We start from the raw sequence: 20474 nt of genomic DNA on the forward strand, positions 1-20474 counted from the left end.
TGTCATTATCAAAACAAAGGACTGCCTGTGGATATCATGAGCCGAATTTTCACCACTCGCTTTCCACAACTCAGCTTTGGCTCAGCCACTCTCTTTTCCCACTTTACACTCAGACAGTCAACGACCTGTCAAAAATCAAACGTCATCAACTGAATTTCAACGTCATCATCCACGTCAGCATCCAGCTAGGCAAGCCCGCTCATAAAACCATCCACTCCATCTCCCTCCCCCTTCACAAAAAATTCCAACTAAAATAACCCACACGCTACCAACACTCGAGCCATGTACGACTACATTGACCTCTTCCCACCAAACTACACCCCCTCCGGTGACTTTCCGATCACCGGACCTACCCCTCCGGCGACCTTGCGATTGCCATCCCTCCCCGATCAATTCACGGCCAATGGGTTCGCCTCCATAGCCGAGGCTCTCGCCGTACTAAAATCCGACGGTGGAAACTCCAATTTCGGCTTCCCGTCATCTCTACCGACGTATCTCCACCGTCCGATCGCAATTCAAAGGAGTTCGAGTAGTCACTCTCTCCAAAAGGATAATTCTCGGCCGCTCTTCTCGCCCCGCGGGATCTTAGACTTGCAAGCTGGGTCCATGCGAAGGGTCTTGAGCACGGGCGATTTGCAGGTAGGATTTATACAATGTTTAAAAACTTCCTGACTCGACAAAGAACTCGCCCGAGTCGAATCCTTTTTACTTCGGTTTCATGTTGAGACAATTTCTTAACAAAATCTCCGAATTATTGATGAATTTTGTTAAATGAAGTACGTTTTTTAACTGGGTTTTTTTTTGTTTTAATTCACATTAAGACAATTGCTTGATAAAATCTTCCAATTATGATGAATTTTGTTAAATTAAGTACATTTTTTAACTGGGTTTTTGTTTTACTTCACATTAAGACTAACAAAAACTCCCAATTATTGATAAGGTTTATTTAATTAAGTACATTTTTAACTGGGTTTTTTGTTTTAATCAGAGAACTAATAGTCTCAAACATAGCCATAGATCAGAAAGTCCTCTGGGACATGAAAACTGTGGCGTGGACGGCATAACAAAAGTCGGACGTTACACCGCTGAAGAGCGAAGAGAGAGGATTGAAAGGTACAGAAGCAAGAGAAACCAGAGGAATTTTCATAAAAAGATCAAGGTATGTTAGTTGTGTTGATCTTTTAGTCCATGTTTGGCAACCAAGAAAAAAAATTTCCATGGAATATTAATATAATCAAGTGGTGACCGAAGAAGAGAGTCCAGAGAGTACACGAGTGATCCGTGGGTGGGAAGCGGCTAAAAACCAAGAAAACAAATAAAGGCTGCTGATATTAGCACTACCAAGTTTTGTTATTTATCAAGCTGTCAAAAGTTATTACAATTCCTCGGAAGCTTTCAAAAGCCAATTTAAAAAGAAAAGACAAGGTGATTTAGTGCATTTATTAAAACATGGGTGTGCTAACATCACTAGCGAAAATAAATCTTTTTATTTTTCCTCTGTTTTTCAACCTTTTCTCTCCCGCTTTCATTCGTTGGACGTTGGGTAAGCTAATATTCCATGGAAAAAGAATTCACAGTTGCCAAACATGGCCTTATTTTAGCTTTCATTTCTTGAAGAGAAGTGATCATAAAAATTTGATTGTTTTGTTCCAAATTTAGTACGCATGTAGGAAGACGCTAGCGGATAGCAGGCCACGAGTGAGAGGGCGATTCGCGAGGAACGAAGAGACGGGGGATAATCTGCAGAGCCAGTGGATCCAGACGGCAATCGACGAGGAGGACGAGGACGAAGACGTGTGGAATAATTTCCTCGACGCCTTTTCCATGAATTTAATTCCTTAACCCAAAACCATGGAAAAGGAATTCAGCATTGTATGTGGTGTTTAATTGTAAGAATTTTTAGGCTTTGTTGCTTTCTTAACCAAAATCTAATGATGCAGTTCATGTCTAAAGATTGGAGTTTGTTTGTAATTGTAAATAGGAGGTGTTAGCTTTAGTTGGGACCCTCCCACCGCCCCTTCTTCTATCTTTCTTTGTTTTTTGTTCCACTCGGCAAATGACTCGGCTTGGGCCTCACCATAGGCTACTCTGCACCATCAGATGCTATCTCTTAAAACCCTGTTAACTTTTGGGTTTGATTCATGACCCTACTAACATTCCAAACCACAATCATGTTATCTTCCCTTTCTAACTTTGGCCTGAATTTCCTGTTGGAAATGACACATTCATAGACTCTTTTTCTCAAAGATGACCCTTGCATAGTTAGGTGTCCATCCAAAGATACCAATTTATACACTTTTAAGTGATGTGTGTGCGTGTGCGTGCGTGAGAGAGATGATTAGGCGCAAATCGTTAGAGAAACGATTAGCCGTAAATCGGCTGTAAATAGCTGAAAAACATGGCCAATTAGAGAAGCGAGCATGCTTATGATCATTGGATTAGATCGATGTTGGGGGCCGTAGGCTAAGGTGGGGCATACTGGATGGGTGGTACAGATAAGAAGATTGGAGCTTTGATCTGTCTAATACATGGGAATTAAAAGGGATTGTTCGTTGATTGAAGAGAGGTGTGTTGATGGCCTGGCATAGGTTGGCCTTTGGTGTGAACAGTATCGACCCAAGCCTAATTATAAGGTAAAATTCAGCGTGATTACCCTGAGGGCCCGGCCCATTATAATCGCCATCAAATTGAGGTGGGCCATTTTTCGTAGGGATGATGACTCCAGTCACCTGAGAAAAAAAAAATGAAAAATAAACAAACAAGGTGAGGGGTGAGATTTGTTATTTTAACAGGGTGTGAAAAAAACATGTTGAAGTGTAATAGTGTTCGCTCAAAGCGAAAACTGGCTATGGTTGATCCTATCATCTTCCAACCAAGATCGGACAGTGATGATGAAAAGTTGAACCCATTGAATATCACCACCTCCTACAAGTTTAGGGTTTGTTTCGTCAGCAGGTGATGGGATTTGCCCATAGTCAATTATCAAATTGGGTGTTCCATACCGGATGAGAGCTTCTAATATAATTTCTCATGTACATTTGAGACTAATAATTAGTGCTCCTCCGTAAATTTATAATCTTTTATATCTTGTTTCTCGGCTGAGGAGCCAGCATCGTTCCTATGCTGATAATTTATACTCTCTTATTTCTAATACTTAATGGAAAAAACTAGCGATATAAGATAAGAGAGCACCTTCTTAGGCCCTATTCGGATTGGATCTTTTTATGGAAAGGAAAAATATCCAAAAGTATACTTTTTTTTACAAAGGAAAAACAATGAACTTGAACCAACCCAATTCAATTTTCACTTAGATAGACCTTTAATTTATAATAATATCCCACTAAGTTAACCATAATCATATCATTTCCCTCTAAAATGTGGAAAGAGAAAAACATTGTCAGAAAGACTTTTCTTGTCATCCAATTAGGGCCTTAAAGAGCATTGTTCAAAGTACATACAGGTAGGGTTTTAAATTTCGACCGAAATCCGCGGTCAACACTGAAACGTTCCGAAACCGAAATTCCCGAAACGTACCAAATTTCAGTCCTTTACAAAATTTCAGCCGAAAGTACTGATATTTCAGCCTCAAAAACGACATTTCGAGCACCCGAAACTTCTGGATTTCGGCTAAAATTTCAGTTCCGGATAGGACCGAGATCACCTCTGAAACCAAAATTTAAAACCTTGCAAACAAGTGAATAATAATATTGTTCGAAGTACATATCGTAAGTAGTATAAGGTACATAAGAAATGTTCGTCAGTCTAGCTTCAGCAGTATCTCTTCAGTAGAATTTATTGCTGTTGTCATAACCGCCATGGACTCTGATGTAGTAGCAGTAGTGACACCAATAACAAATGCAGGGAAGATAATAGTACTAGACTCCCAGCTAGCAGTGGCAGTGGGAGGTCTCTCTGGGTTTTCCCTTCCCCGATAGATAGGTATAAAACCTAGAGGACTAGAAATGCGGGCAAGGCCAGGACAAAGAGTTGGGTGAAGCGCTAAGTGGGTCGGGGTAAGAGGATGGACAACAGTAATCTAATAATTAATACTCTACCACCTTATATAAAATGCGGCTGCCAGTGATATTAATTATTAGAGCCCCAACTATACATATATATGTGTATATTGCGTGTATATGCACACAAATATTAATGGTAGCCACAGGAAGCTTCCAAGTGTAAGAAGCATTTAGTGCTCTTAGAGATGACAAGAAAATTTGTGTTAAATTAAAAAAGCTCTCAGCCGTCCACTAGTGTATGTCATGACCCTTTTCCGCATGCAGGATAAAGGGCAAGGCAGCTACAAGTATAGCTTGTTTTAGTATGTGGAAAAAAACCTCCAAAAGTAGTGGCCTTGGGATGCTCCATTTATATTAGTCATTAATCAAAGAAACCTTATAATAGAACAGTCTATTTTACTCATTATTTAATGAGAGATAAAACAACAGAGATTAGTATAAAACATATATAGAATCTGACTTTACTTAAAGGCTAGGCTCTTGAACACTGACCTAGAAGCTCCCTAGAGGTGGGGAAATAGCTGTGTATACTCTTAGAGGCATGTGATGGAGTACCCCACTTCATTCAAAGCCATTAAAACAGATAATTACACAAATTAAACAGAATTTCATATTAATTATATGGGAATTGCGAGCGTCCATCGCAGAAGGCATTTCGCAGAGTGTCTGTTAAATGAGAGAGCAGCCACATAGGCTCAGATTCAGCAGACGCCCCACGGAATGCATTCCGCGTTGGACGCTAGAAAATCCCTAATTATACATGATTTTTTTATTACATTTTATATGGGGTTCATTAGGTAGGCAAGCACAAGCACTTATAGTGTGATGATTAAGTTGATAATTGCAATTTTTATTTTATTATAAATTTCAGGTGTTAGCGTGACAGGAGATTAGAAAATGGCTTAACATTTACTAATAAATAGAGAATTCTATGACCGAAAAGAGGTTTGTGAGGCGACAATAGGCGATTATTTTACGAAAGAAAGAAGAAATTTTCAATTGTATGATTAGAGCCTTTTGTGGTTACGGGGATTTTTAGGTACTCTAAAGAGCTTAGCTTTAGATTAAAAGGTAATCAAGTGGGGAGAGAATTCAAAGAGTCCACATGAGGTGTTGAGACAGATCATGACTTTGGAAGCTGATTTTTTATTAACCCTCTGGTTTATGGGAGAGCTTGATGTTATGATTAAAACACATGAGTGAAAGTAACTCTTTGAACCTTGTATTAAATTGAAAATTTCTAAAAAAAAATTATTTATTTGCGGCGCCAATGCAAACCTACCAACTTCTACACGAATGTGCCGCCACACATCCACACGTGTAGCTACATTCGCATGATCTATGAACAGGAACAATTACATGTTTAGAAGACAAAGTAAATGATTTTTAGCGTTTTTTAAGCGCCCTCCTATAATTAACTTCGGTGTTTCACTAATTGATTTAGAGAATCGGGAAAAAAAAACTTTTTATTGGTTGAAAATTGCAGAGAAATTCAGATTAAAATGTTGTAATTCTTTATAATTTCAAATCTCCGATGACGCATACCGTACCGTGTATTTTGTTTAATTAATCTGATTGATCACTGAAATCCAATCCGAAATTTCAAGATTGTTAGATAAATTCAAATCAAACTGTGATGACTCCTTTTTGTTTTGTTTTGTGATGAACTGATGATGTAATGAAAAATGGGGCCCATAAAATTGTAATGTGATCTGAACCATTCATCAGATACCAATCGGACAGTCCAAGTTGTCCGATCAACGGCTGACAAACCTTTAAAGAGAAAATAGAGATGCATCAGCAGAACTCCTACAAAAATGAGTTACAGTGATCTATGGAAAAAGACCTCAGAAGCCCATTTGGGTTTAAGCTGATAAAAGGAAAAGGAAAAGGAAATGATATCTGCATTCCCTTGTCTTGATACTGGCACTCTCTTCGTTTCACACTTTCTTGATTGACTGTAGTTAGAATTTGGGTAATTCAAAGAGCTAAACGAGATTACTGTGAGTGTCATTATTGAAACAAGGGAGTGGGGAATATCAGCCTTAAATACACAAATAAAGGAAATAATCTAGTGTGAAACAGCAGGAGCAAATTGATAACAACCACTTGAAATTTCAAAACAAATGGGGCCCATTTTCCATTACCATCCGATCTTGATTTGACGGCTATACTATTCACCATGTCAAACTTTCACTTTGGGAGAACTGTGGCGCTGTCATTCCCTGAATATTTATCTTCAGTTCTAATGAGACAAAAAAAAAACAAGTGAGAATGTCATACTTGAAAGATGATAGAGCAAGGATTTAGATTTCAGCTTGTTCCACAGTCTACATAAGGTTAATTATTTGTTTATGCATTTGACAGGTAATCTTGGTTTAAGGCTGATGGAAATTAATTACACTGTGTTGGAAGAACAAACCATACTAGGAAAAATTATTCAAGCAAGCTCTGGTAGATCAATGCTTTGTCTGACGTAGATTACAATCAAAACAAGCTGAGGTTAAGGCTGATGGAAAATAATTACATTCTGTTGAAGAACAAACCATATTCTCTGCAAAATTCTTCAAGCTATGGTAGACCACAGCTTTGTCTGAAAGAGGTAGATTACAAGTAAAACAAGTTGACTAAGGAAATCCTCTCTCAATTAGTAATATAATTTCTGCCGATCAAAATAAATAGGACTTAATACCTACACGATGGTCTTTCAACTTATCTTTTTGATCGCCGTGGTTTCTTATTGAGGAGTACGGGGTTGAACAAACCCTTAAATGGAAATGGAAAAGCCTGATGAGGCAACCTTCGCTTATGTGCGGCTTTCCCTGCAGAGCAGGGAACCAAAGAAGAATGTAAGCAAGCACTAAAAGCATGGCAGAGAACGACTTTTAATTCATTCACAGGCAATACGTATTTTTCAAGCTAAAGATGTCCATGGGTGAGAGAAAAAATAGGCATGTGTCATCATTTAAGATAGAAGAAGAAGATCATATAATGTGCCATAAAATATTTACAGTATTACATTAATGGGTACTGAGTATTATGTGTGATTGAAGATGGAATGACTTCAAAGAAATTTGGTATTAGATAATGAAATGCCATATATTATGAACTAAATTAATTAAATTTTCACCTACTTCTGATTTTTCTCAAAGTTTTGCCTGGCGCATCATATATACAATCATAACTTTCAAAAACTAATAGCATCATTGTTGGACCCCATTTTGTATCAGTTTTGAGAGGTTATCAGAATAGAAGTTTTGATGCCCTATGACAATCCACATGCCTAAATTAAAATATCATTAGGAAAAAAAACAATGCATACAGAAACATGATATGAAATGAAAAGTATAAAGAAGACATTTGGGTCTGATTCGTCCTTAAGAAAACACACAAGGCTAAGCCGGAGAGGGTAGAGGACATGATGCCCATTGATCAAACCGTAATTTTTTTCTTAGCGATAACAGAGATATAAACCTGTTGTTGAGAAAGATGGCTGATGAGAGCTGATGTAGCTGGCAACTTTGGTGGACCACTATTGAGGAAGGTAATGCAGAAGAGGGAGATCCATCAGAGACAGATTTGACCACCAACAACAAATTGGCGTTGCTTCTTGGTGTCCTATAGATTGTAGATGACATCTAGGATGGTAGCTCGTAGCTGAGCCACCATGAGGTACCTCTGAAAGGCCAAGTCCAGGACGTGAGGTAAAGCAAGGAAAAAAAGGCTAATGAGGAAAAAAAAAACACTTATGCCTACTTTGGATGATGTTGAAAATTCGGGACAGAAACTTATCATTTTTTCTAGTTTTGCATTAAAATATTGACTCGGAGATTTCCCTCTTGAAAATAATAATTTTTCGTAATTTAGCATCAATTATGAAATTTGAGAGGCTGTCAGTTTTCTATATCAGAAGTAATACAGTGGAAGCAATTGCATTGGATTCTACAGGATATCTCTTCTAAAAGGATCTGTTTTTAGAGGTGCTATTGTATAAGACTCACTCGCATATTGTCATGGGTGCACACTAAAGGTGCTGCTGTGGATGTATGTATTGGGGACATGATATAAGAGTCGGTCACATATTGTCATGGGTGTATGCATTGGGGACTATTGGGGACAAGATATAAGACTCGGTCACATATTGTCATGGGTGCACACTAAAGGTGCTGCTGTGCAGCCTACTATGCATGTGGCATATGTAGATGTATTGGTTTAAAATTCAAATCCAAATTGTGGGGCCTACCACACTTTCCATAGCCAAAAAATTGAACTCATCAAATGATCATAATTCATAATCGTCCGACCAATAGATGTTTACATGTTGAATTGCAAGCCACTGATGAAATGGTGGTATCATCTGATAGGTGCAAATTTTGAGCAATGGTCCATCCATAGTCGAATCCTTCTATGGGTTGGTTCAGGTTGCCTGCACCTTACTTGTATGCAGACTCACTGCTTGAGAGCACCCAAAATCGTGTTCCTGAAAGCCTTAGTCTATTGCATTATACATTAAAAACATGCCCCGATTGCTTACTTTACTCTGATTCAACCTTCTATAGTCAAAAGGTGTCAAGACCGAACCAACTTTAAGAAAAAGATGAGCTGGAAGCATTGGAAACATTCAACAATAATATTGTGTAAGAACATGCAAAAGATGCCTTCCAAATGAAATCATAGATTCCTTGAACAGATTGAGGTAAACAATAGAAGGTATGAGAATAGATGCTGTACGCAAAACCAACAAATAAATTTTATACCAGCTTTCTATTGAATCTTAAAGGTCAACTATAAAAGCATTCAAAGCAAATCTAAATGAGGAAACCCATGGGCGCCACAAGCTGAGATAAGAGCATTCAATATCAACACTGTTTTTCCCTTTTTTTTAATACGTCAAGAAAACATCATCTCGCAATAGAAAACAGATAAAAGTACAACATGATTTATTTTTTTTGAATGGTAAAAGTACAACATGATTTTACTAAAGCAAATCTAAAAGATCTTTATGATTTGTTCTTTTTCTTGCTTACAGTGATTGGTAGATTAAGTTTCAGGAAACAAACAGCCTTTCTCAAAACATAAAGAAAGGAACCAGGTCAGTGCTATTCCACGCACCTTATTGATCTCAAAATAAAAGGTCAAGATTTCAGAAATTGAAAAGCCAGATAAAACCAACTTTTAAAGAAGCCCCACTTAAGACTAGAAAATTAAGTTCTAACTATTCCTAATTAACTTCGTACCTGGCTTAGCCCTATGCAGGATAGGACCACTAGTTGCAACACAACCTTCTCCTTGCTTGGGCTCTTTCATTTCAACCAAAGCCTCCTCTTGTGGCACATCATTTGCGACAAAAATTTCATCTTGATCCTGCTCCTTGATTTGACCAAAGGCCTTCATTGGTGTATCATCCGCAAATGGAACCTCAACATCTCTGTGAGCCAACAATTCTTTTTTTGCAAAGTCTTCCTCCAAAGGCACGTCACAAGCAGCCAAAGCTACATCTCTTTGTTCATGTTCTTCTTTCTCTGCCAAAATTTCCTCCATTGGCAAATCACATGCATCCAAACCTACATCAAGCCCATTTGGCCCCGTAGTATCATCATTGCAAGCTTCAGAAAGACCAAGTACTTTGGCAACAGAGAGAAGTGTCACAGTCTCGTCCAATGACACCAGATTTCCTTCACTGCTAGAGAAACAATTATTTGATGGTTGACCAGGCAATGACATCCTAACAGAGTCCGAGAGAGTCAGTGTATCATCCAGTAAAACCAGGTGACCTTCACCGACAGAGGAGGGATGCTCGATTGGTGTATCATCCAACGGCATCCCAGGAGTCCCATCAAGTCCATTTGAATCAGTAGGGACTTCAATGCAGGAAACTCTAGGCTCAAGCTCATTGGCATCAGAGAAAAATGTTTTAGCATCATTTGGTGAAACCAGATCAGGTTCACATCCCGTTCGATCTTCTAACGGAGTACCAGCTAATGACATCCCATCTGCAACCGGAAATCCACTGAGACCATTGGACTGTTTGGGGGTTTCACTGGTGGCAGTAGGAATCACAAGTCTATGGGGAGCAAAGAAAAATGGTGTCGTATCCATTGACAGAATATTGGGTCCACTACTAAAGTTCCGATCATTTAATGGCGTTTCGTCTACCTCAACCTTATTCGAATTTTTGGGTAATTTACCAGCAGCAAAGAAAGAACTTGCAATATCATCCAATGTCAGATCACCTTCACCACTAGAGATGGGATCCCAGCTATGCCAATCGCCAAACCAAGCCCCCTTAGAATCCAATAGTTTGTCATTTGAAATTCTTTCAACCCTAATGGCCTCCTTGTAAAACTGCTTTTTCCTTAGAGCATTAGCTATTAGAGATCTGCATGACATTGAAACAAAATATTACGAATCATAATGTACATGGATTTATCACCACCTCGTTATCTTAAAAGTAATATAAGTGTTCTGCAAGCTGCTAGACCTGCAGTTCCTGGAAATGGCGGCTTTAGCTCGCTCCGTAGACAGCCCAAACAAAGATGACAAATTTGCAGCATCATATGGCCCTCTAAGTTCATTTGCAGTAGGGGCAGCACTTGAGAAAATGAGGTTTTTCCCCCGTGTCCAATCCACCAGTAACTGGAAATTCAAGCAAGTATGCTCCTTAGCTTACGAAGCCAGTTGTTGATTGAAATGACTAGCATATCAGATATGAATATGTGTATAAAGAAACAAATAGCTCAAGTAAAAAAGACAAAAGTATTTCTGTGAGACATAAGGCAAGCAATCTGAATTTAAATTCATCCAAGTTGAGATAAACTTCCATATATTACATATACAGAAATGCAGATTTGAGAACCCTGTGCGAATCTTCAGCAATGTTATTTAAAATTTGGGAGAAAATCAGTAACTGTAAACATTTCACCAGGTACATGACAGACTGGAATAAAAGTATAAAAAACAATCAGGAAATAAAGAAAAGGTCTTGAGGTGCTTCGCTTCCACAATTCCATACAAATTTTTCATTTGATTTTTTTTTCTTTTTCTTTTTTGAGAACTAGCCAGAATTTTTTTAGAAAAGGCGCTGAGATAGTCCTAGAAAAGAAAAGGAAAAAAGGTAAATGTTACATGCTAACGTTAGCAGCTACGCTTAGCTGCTAACGTTAGCAGCAACCCTTCTCTCTCTCTCTCTCTCTCTCTCTCTCTCTCTCTCTCTCTCTCTCTCTCTCTATATATATATATATATATATATATATATATATATATATATATATATATATATATATATATATATATTTGTGTGTATATTAGTGAATTCTAACTAATTACAAGTATGTCATTAGTACATTCACTAATGATGAGCCCCATGCATATATAACATAAAAAAAACACTTAAACACTAAAGTGGTTGACCAATAATGCCATATTATTCTTCTAAAGAAGGTGCCTAGCTAGTTTCTTGAGAACCAGTATTATTATAACCTTGCACAAGTGTAACTGGAACTAGAAGGGGGTAGACATAGGTTCCACAACATGAGTTGACTGGCTCGAAGACGAAAAATATGATGTGTGCCCCAAGAAAGTAATATCATGCCGCACAAACTGATATCTAAGGAGAGGAATATACCATCTACAACCCTTTTGGATATGAGAATATCTTAAGAAAACACATTTAGAGAACGTGGATCAAGTTATAGTATATGCTCCAAGAAAGAAATATCATGACGCACAAACTGATATCTTAGGAGAGGACTATAGCATTAGCATCTACAACCCTTTTGGATACGAGAATATCATAAGAAATCACATTTAGAGAACGTGGATCAAGTTTGGCAGTGATGAGATTTGACACAAGGATATAAAGAAAACAAAGGTGCATCAGGAAACAAAATGGGGTATGCGGTTAATGAATAATTATGAATTTTTCCTTTTGGATTTTATGTTTTAACCTACTTTGATCATGTGTTTGTGAAGATCTATCAGTTGGTTGTGTGATGGTTCAATCTTTCTTTCTTTTTTAAAGGTGACAGATTTATTAATGAACCAACGAGATTACAGAGGGGGACAAGGAGTCATCCTAGAAAAAGCAGGGTTCCATAAACAGGGCACAGCCACTTACATCGATCACAATCACTAAAAAAAAGAGAAAATTCCAGATTCAGGTATTAGCCTGATCGACTAGATCCGACGTGATAACCCGAGGAAGAGGCAAATCCACAACCTCCTTGGCCAAACCATTGGCCATAGAATTCGCAGATCTGCACCTATGGCATATCTGAGGATGAATTAGAGAAACCAGGTCCCGGATAGCATCGATAGTGTCGTGAAAGCGCCACGGTCCGGAGGAACGATTCGCAGTCCATGCGATTGCGTTTGACGAATCCCCTTCGACGATAAGAAGCCCGAGATTGTTTAATTGGAACCATTTTAGCCCGAATAATAGGTCCTTCGCCACAGCTTCATTCGTGTCACAGATACCAGCCAGACCCGCATAGGTCATTACAATTCCACCCTCCACATTACGAACAACACCCCCAAATCCCTCCCTACCAGGATTCCCAAAAGAACGCCCATCAAAGTTCAACTTAAACCACCCCTCCAGTGGCAGTTCCCATTGCGGAGTAGCATTGGATGATGTTTTCCTTTCAGAGCCACTTGCCAGTTCCTAAGGATCATGTTAGTCGAATATGGAAGACCTGTTTTGGTTGTGTGATGGTTCAATTTTATAGCAAGTTTTCCACTGTTGATGCTACTTGCATCAATTTGGTTACCCTCCAATGCTAAAATATTAGGGGTTTGATCCATGTCACATGCCTTCACACTTGTGAAGCATAGTTTCCAGAATACGTAATGATGCAAGAAACAGATGCCAAAATCGTTTCATTTTACAACAATTGCAATAGTAGTTACGTATACAAGTATATATTAGGTATTTACAAAGGGACGGGGGTTTCCTAGTAAGTATGCTGAGAATGCATATGCAGTAACAGTGTAAGAATAGTCCAAACTTCATCAATGATGTTTTCAGTAATTGGCGGATTTTTTGTTTTACATGTAGAGAAATAAGTATTGAATTATGTTCAGAAGATAATCTCACATTAAATAGACAAATGAATTAGGTTCAGAAGATAATCTTCACATTAAATAGACCAATCCTCATGTTGCTATACTAATATGGATATCTAATATTTTTTTTAACAAAAAAGACTAAGGGATTCACCTTCTTTTAAGAGAATAAAGAAGATCATAATAGAAGTTCCTATGTGATGGTAAAATGTATGTCTTTCAAAAACTATCATTAGATATATCACTTTTATGAATCTCCACAATAGTTTTGTGAATCACCCTCCACAAAACTATTGTGGAGGGTGATTCACTCAATGTGATTCGGTGGTTAAGTAGGGCGGTGTTGCCTCCATGGAGATTCTATTCTATTTTTGATGAAATAGAGGATTTAATCTCGGGTTCGAGTATTGTGTTTAATCATGTGCGGAGGTCCGCTAATGGAGAGGCGGATGGTTTGGCTAGGGGTGGAGTTAGTCGTTCGGAATTGGAATGGTTTGATTTTCTCCCTCCGTGAGTATTATTTTGTAATTTTTCTTTCTTTTTCTTGTTTCCTGTATTCTCGGGTGTGGTCCATCTCGGTCCCCCCCTGTTCTTTTTATGTTATTTTTCACCATTTCAAAAAAAAAGATATATCACTTTTATAAAACACAATAGAACTTGTTGCAACTTACAAACCTCATCTAGGTCGCGATTATATTATCTTCTTTTGGTGGGTGATACAATTCTAGTACTTATGATAAAAGAGTTCTCACCTTGGCACCTGGAAGCATTTGCCTCCTTGCGTGAACATCAGAAAGTAGATGAGAGTATGTGATCTCAAAATATATCCCTCTCTGCACACAAGTAATGTTGAAGTGCAAATGAGAACACTCGGAATCTATCCTAACTTGCAAGTTTGTAATATCCACATTTGAGCAAAACTTCAGATATATTGTAAGCCTTGAGAAATATAGAAAAGGATATGCATAGATGTCAAAGAAACCTCAATCGCAGCTTTGACCATGGGAAGCTTTAGACGAAAAGGCAATTTCTGGGAGAAATCTATTGAAATTAAGTCTACCTGCACAAGGAAAATATTTCTAGCTGAGAAAAAGTTACCAAAGAAGCCTTATGCTTCAAAATATATCTACCGTGTTGCAATTTTCTTAAAAATAAAACAAAATAAAAACAATTGAATTTTCTATATTTTTCATTTTCAAAAAGTAAAAAACAATTGAACTTTGTCTTGTTGCAAACTCAATGTGAATAGCAAATGAATTTATTAGGAGCAAGGGCAAGGAACATCCTTCAAAAGAAATCATGAAAAAGCCGTAACTACAATTTGAACTTGATTCCAGATAGAGAAACCTTGGTAATAAGAAGGGTATGAATTTGAATATCAATGTGTCATTAGATACATTTCTTTTGTTCTCTTTTGTTAGCAACATACAGGTCAAAGTGAAGAAGCCATCATCATCTTCTACATGTAAGAGAAATAGAAGAAGTCAAGGAAGAAGGAAGAGATAGAAGAGAAAGAAGAAAATTTCATGTGGGTTTAATCCCCAACCCCACGAATTGATGCCTTTAAATAATATCACTTATAAGTAAAAGTTGAGCCATTAGGGTCATCCATGATGGCCCCTATCTAATTAACTTAAAGAAGGAGTACTTAGAGAATCCTTTTGAGTGAAATCTTGTAGTGGGCTTAGTGAGCAATTTGCCTAGTGAGAGGCCATTGTATTTTTCATTTTCTTTTACTTTGTATTTGGCGAGTGTTCGGAGACGCAAAGCTATCTCCGTGGTGGGATCTTCACCAAAGTTATGAAGATCGGATTGTAACGGTACCGTTAAAGCCATCAAATGGAGTGGATGTAGGTCCACGTCTGGACTGAACCACTATAAAATTCCTTGGTGCACTCTTTTCTCTCACTTGCTCTTTATCTTTACTTGTGCATCTTGATTTTTATCTCTCTTGTTTGAATTGGGAATTGTTATTTGGTTTTAAATTTGGCATTAATTCTTAAAAAGGGCAAAATTTTCTAAAACCCAATTCACCCCCCTCGTCTAGGGTTTCCATCATACATGGGCCTCATATAGTATTTTCAAAATCGTTGAATCAACTCGGTCTTGAATTAAACCTTCAACTCGGTCTTGAATTTGGTCGAACCAAGGGCGAATCTCCAAGGAAAAGGGTGACTCCCCTTGAGCCATTTTATGACATTAAGGGAATCCCCTTCAACTACTACTTGATCCATGAGATTAGGATTGATCAATCTTAATCCCTGAAGCACTGCCCTCACCTCTGCTTCATTGGAGTCCACAATGCCAATTGAGACGGAGAAAGCCCACAAAGTGTTCCCACCTTGCCTCAGTGAGTAAGAGTGGAAGACTTGTCTCACTTCAACAAACGGACGGGACCTACCATACGTAAAGTCAGAAAAGAAGATCAGAAGACCTTATAAAAATTGATCCTACTAGCCGTATGAAAGAAGGTTGCCAATTCAAGAGCGTTCACCCGAGGCGGGGCTGGAATATCCCGCACTTGGGCTAGGGTGAGGCTGTAGGACCAAAGGCAATTTGTCGATAGAATGATTTGAGGCATAATACCCTGGTAAAGCTCCAAATCCAAACCCTCTTATCCTCGCCTGACCTTCTAATATACTGAGATTCCAGCAACTAAATGAGGTTTGCAACTCAATCTAACTCCATGTCAAAGAAGTTTCTCCTAAACTCAACTTTCCAGAAGACTATGCTCTCCCCCATTCAAAGCACTCATTCACCCAAGCTTCCCTATTCGCCACTACAGAAAATAGACCAGGGAATACTATCTTCAATGGTACCTCACCACACCACTTGTCATGCCGTGCCAGAACCGGATTCTCTCTCCTGAATAGAGCTTATATCTGATCCCTTCATTAAATTTATCTTTCTACCTCGAGATATCACACCACACCGTCAATCCCCCGTGTCTGAATTTATCATCTGATGTCCAATGTCCTGGGAGGGATCCATACTTACGCTTAAATGACCTGAGCCCAAAGGTGATGCATCTCTTCTACAAATCGTCATAGTCATTTTCCCAAGAGAGGACTATTAACTGCTTTTAGCTTTTTGATTCCAGGCCCACGCACTTGATATGGTTTACATACCTCCTCTCAAGTTCCAACTTACTAAATGCAAATTTCACTTCTTGTCTGATCCCCCAAAGGAACCTCTTCTGTATTTGTTCTATGTGTTCATCACACTCAAGGGCCATTTGAATACAGATAAGCAATAAATTGGAATGTTTGCCAAAATTGCCTTGATGAGAGTTATCCTCCCTCCTAGAGAAACCAAGTTTCGCTTCTATGTAGCAAGCCTCTTTTCCACCCTTTCGACTATTAGGTCTCACTCCCTCCTCCTTGTCCTTCCATCTCCTAAAGGTAAACCTATGTAAGAAGTTGGGAATTATCACCTTGAATCCCAACAAGCCGGCTAGTCCATCCAACTTTTCTGAGCCCACATGGATACCCGAGATTCTTGACTTGCTAAAGTTCAATCACGGACTAGTTACTACCTCATAGCATCTCAGGATAACCTTCAAATTAAGAACCTTATCCATTTTCGGTGAGCTAAAAACCAAAGTATCATCTGCAAAATGAAGATCATAGACCTCTAGGTTTTGGGATCCCATTCTAAATCCCTCTGTCAGCCTCCGGGACCTTCCTTTGTCCAACATTCTGCTCAATACCTCCACTGCTCACTATAGCTACTAATCAACTTCTTCTGTTTCGCCAATTCCAAATCAGATACTACACAATTGGGATGATTCAGTACCCATGCTAATGCAAAAACAATGAAGAACCTACAAAATTAAGAACCCTATGCACCAAACCTAAACAAAATCATACAAAAAAGCACATTCCACAGTGCACAAATTCTAAAATTTATGAATCATAATGAATCACAAATGGGGTAACTGATTATTTCTTTATACACAATTCCTTATTTCTATCTCCATAAATTTCCAACAATATAAATATCACTTTTCGGAAAAAAAAAAAAAAAAACAAGGCTACTGATACTGGCACTACCATATTTTGATAATTGCACAAACTCCGCTTGTCTTTTATTTTCTAATCGGCTTCTGAGAGCTTTTTGGGAACTGTAATAACCATTGACAACTTTTTAAATAATAAAAGACAAGATGAATTTGTGCAATTATCAAAACTGGTAGTGCCAATTCAGTAGCCAGAAACAAAATCATACCTCGGAAACCTTGCAGGCCTGATCAAATGCAATCTGATTTAAGGGTCGGACGGCGACCAAATCGTAAGTTTTGAGAATGGGATTGCCTGAATTTAGGGCGGAAGCGTGGACGGATGAATCAACGGCTACGGTGAGGCGAGTGTATTGACGGAAAGGGGAATTGGGTGGGACCCCAAGAAGGTCTCTGTGGAATCGAACGGTGGAGGAGAGAGTGGGAGCGAGTTTGATGAGAGAAGAGAGAGGGAAGAGAGAGATGGTGCATCGATCGGAATCGGACATTACGCCTTTGATCGAACGGTTGTATGCGATTCCGGAATAACCTAATTCCATGGCCTTGACTACCAGTTTCAGTCTGGTGTTTTTGGGGGTGTCCTTGGAAGATCCATGGGGGTGATTTGCTTCTTGTAGGAAGGGGATGTTGAGGTCGAAAAAGACCATGATGAGAGAGAGAGAGAGAGAGAGAGGGGGGGGGGGGGGGGGTTTGAAAGGGGTTTTTGGGCCTGTGGAGGGGTTTTGAAAGGGGTTTTTTGGGCTGGGGAAGTGGACAGGACCTCTCTTTCCGTTTTCACGTGAGTGTCACGTGATGTGGGCATGGCTTTAACTTTCGGTTTCGGACCCACCGAAATCGAAATTTAGACCGAAATCCGGGAAACAATAAAAACATTATTCTAATCGGTACGGCCGAAATTTCAGAAATTTCGGTCAAAATATCGGTAAAATATTAAATTAATTAAAAAAAAACAGGTTTTTGGTGAAATTTTGGAATTTCGGACAAAATAAAATACCATTTTGGGTATGTGACATTTCAGTGTCAGTCCCGACCGAAACCCGAAATTCCCGACCGAAACCCGAAATTTCGGATTTCAGTCGAACTTTAAAACCATGGATGTGGGTCAATTACCTGGAGGGGAGTAGGGGTGCAACTTGGGTCGGGCTCAACCCAAACCCGGTTCAACCCGATTTTGGCTCAGATTGGGTTGGCATTTCCTCTGGTTGGGTTGGCCAATTTCGGGTTGGATTAGGGTTGCCTAATCGAGGCAGCCCGATCCGAATGGAAATTGACCTCCGTCCTCTAATTTTATCATGATTTTCTTTGGGTTATATTTTCTCTTGTATTTTTCTGTTTTGGTTCTAGGTGAACATGAACCCAACTTGACCTGATTTTTGGGTTAGTGGGTTATATTAGGATTGAGAGATTTAGAGGCAGGTTGGGTTAGGGTTGACCATCCTTAACCTAAAGCTCGGATTGGGTTGGGTTAGGGTTGAGGAATGCTATCTCGGGTTGAGGTTAGGGTTGGGTTGATCGAACCGTTCATTTATATCATCCCAACATAGATAGGCCATGCCTCTAAAGTATTCTCTATATGATGATCCTAACCCTCCGATACATGGAGGTTTCTACACTTACATATCTATGTCTGCCTGTGCATTGCCGGAATCAGGAAACGGAATTGACATTATGTTATGATTCCTATTCTGATTCTCCCTCAAATAGAGTGAGAAAAAAAAATTCATAAAAAATCTGATAATAATTCCATTTCGACAAGAGTGGACTAAGAATACCACCTCTTGGCTTGGGTTAGCATTTTGCCCACCTCCAACTCCACCTGAGTGTCAATTACCCTCGCCCCTAATTCCATTCATTTTCGAACTGTCTGGGATGATGTATCTATGAAGACAAACACGGCTGAAAATTTGGGATTCCGCACTCAAAATAGTAAGATTTGGAGCCCTCACTGAATAGAGAGAACTAAGTGCAAATTTTAATGATTTTTTCGTAATTCACTTTCAGAAGGAATAGTTACCTAAGAAATTTACCCTGTGGAGAAGTAAGATACAGATCCAAACGCCCCCCTAAGAATAGCTTATCCAAGGATATTTTTACCCCCACAGAGAACAACCCTTCTGACTCGATTGTTTGGTTGTCGCATGCCTCGCATACTCAAGTATTTTCCAAGCAAAACAATGAACTTTCTTGTAACTTTATGGTGTTTGGTTGCCAATTTGGCATCGAAATCTCTGGAGACTGCCAGACGAGTTTTACAATTTATAAACCGCATGTCTGTTGACATGGCATCAATGTCCTCTCCTTATAATTTTGAAGCCAAATTTCTCAAAAAGGAGGATTTTGGCTTTGAAATTATTGCTTTTTCTCATTCTCTCTCTTCCTTCTATATTGGTAATGACACCCTCTCCCATTGCTTTTCGAGATTGACAACCAAACACTACTATGCTATTCTACAAGGTAAATCCTAGGTAAATCAATTGTTTGTTTCCTCCCCATTGACTACTTATACCACTAATCTACAAGGTAACTTACCTGCATTCGAACAGTTAATTAGGACACTATCCCTACCCTACTACAGTTAAACGAGTGTGCACGGCTTGTGTCATATTAAAACTCACTCGCAAAATCTTATTCGTGCGAAGGATACTAGCAAAATTTGTTTTTGAACAGTACACTAGCAAATTCTAAAATAATAAAAATACAGTATCTCTCTGCGTTTTCGTCCATCTTGTTATTTTCTTTTTCCCTCTTCCTCTTCAACCCAAAACCAGCGATTTCTTGCTTTAGATCGACTCAAATCGCGGTCTGAAAACCCTTTATGATCTCAAACGAAGTATTAATTGATATAACAAGACCAAGAATAGTCATAAGTCACGATCCCTTTTTCTCAGCGCAGAGAAAACGATCCTAATCCTATTCAGGTATTTGTTTTTCAATCGCGGTTCTCATTGTTCTTTTTCTTATGGTTTTTTGTAGTTCTATAAAACCCTAAAGAGGTCTTTCATTGTTTTTGAATTTAGGTTTTTATCCATTATCTACAAGAGAATAAGCAAGCGGCGTACATTATTAACTTTCTATGACGACGAACATTCTACGCAATCCAAGAAATTGAAGCCTTTTTCCTCAAATGATGAGGAAAGTCCACATGGCACACGACAAAAGAGATTGCATGAGACAAGCATATATGCGGAAAAACACACAACGAGCAAGGGACTGGAATCAACAAAGGGATCCCCATCTCAAAAAACCAGAAGAAAAAAAAACCGAAGGTACATTCTTCACCATTAAAGAAGGGCCTTAATTGCTCGTTAAAGCTAGGATTTCCAGTAAAAGAGTCAGAGGCGCTGCTAGCATCCGAAATTGGGACAGGTACGCCC

General features: G+C 38.8%; 2 protein-coding genes across 11 annotated transcripts; one reads left to right on the forward strand and one right to left on the reverse strand.

Annotated features, from left to right (window-relative positions):
- Positions 1–247: 247 nt before the first annotated feature.
- Positions 248–1952, forward strand: LOC143878689 (uncharacterized). Its single transcript, XM_077380944.1, has 3 exons — positions 248–639; positions 989–1159; positions 1660–1952. The coding sequence occupies exons 1-3, from the start codon at positions 283–285 to the stop codon at positions 1840–1842; spliced, it is 711 nt and encodes a 236-aa protein (XP_077237059.1). The 5' UTR covers positions 248–282; the 3' UTR covers positions 1843–1952.
- A 4051-nt stretch (positions 1953–6003) lies between these two features.
- LOC143880487 (uncharacterized) lies at positions 6004–17780 on the reverse strand. 10 transcript variants are annotated; one of them, XR_013251726.1, is made up of 8 exons: positions 17310–17780; positions 14065–14142; positions 13835–13915; positions 10501–10655; positions 9257–10398; positions 6716–6841; positions 6547–6612; positions 6004–6264 (listed from the first exon to the last, which is right to left on the reverse strand). XR_013251726.1 is itself a non-coding variant. In XM_077383535.1 (7 exons), exons 1-6 carry the CDS (start codon positions 17745–17747, stop codon positions 6732–6734), a joined length of 2004 nt encoding a protein of 667 aa, XP_077239650.1. In that variant the 5' UTR covers positions 17748–17780; the 3' UTR covers positions 6004–6264; positions 6716–6731. The 10 variants fall into 10 exon arrangements, 6 of the variants coding, with proteins under 6 accessions (XP_077239650.1, XP_077239648.1, XP_077239647.1 ...); XR_013251725.1 differs by having other exon boundaries at positions 6712–6841; XR_013251724.1 differs by having other exon boundaries at positions 6547–6841.
- Between the last annotated feature and the right edge of the window lie 2694 nt (positions 17781–20474).

This window comes from Tasmannia lanceolata, unplaced genomic scaffold (assembly GCF_043159265.1).
Source record: "Tasmannia lanceolata isolate RefF3 unplaced genomic scaffold, GAP_Taslan_0.1 ptg000006l, whole genome shotgun sequence".
NCBI lineage: Eukaryota > Viridiplantae > Streptophyta > Magnoliopsida > Canellales > Winteraceae > Tasmannia > Tasmannia lanceolata.

Bases quoted from the DNA above. Each gene is read 5' to 3' on its own strand.
- LOC143878689 (XM_077380944.1), top strand. From the start codon at position 283: ATGTACGACTACATTGACCTCTTCCCACCAAACTACACCCCCTCCGGT. The intron at 640-988 runs GTAGGATTTATA...TGTTTTAATCAG, and splicing joins TGAGCACGGGCGATTTGCAG to AGAACTAATAGTCTCAAACA. The intron at 1,160-1,659 runs GTATGTTAGTTG...TTCCAAATTTAG, and splicing joins ATTTTCATAAAAAGATCAAG to TACGCATGTAGGAAGACGCT.
- LOC143880487 (XM_077383529.1), bottom strand. From the start codon at position 17,747: ATGGTCTTTTTCGACCTCAACATCCCCTTCCTACAAGAAGCAAATCAC. The intron at 14,143-17,309 runs GTATGATTTTGT...TTCCTTGTGCAG, and splicing joins AGGCCTGCAAGGTTTCCGAG to GTAGACTTAATTTCAATAGA. The intron at 7,698-9,256 runs GTACGAAGTTAA...TTGGCCTTTCAG, and splicing joins CCTGCATAGGGCTAAGCCAG to AGGTACCTCATGGTGGCTCA.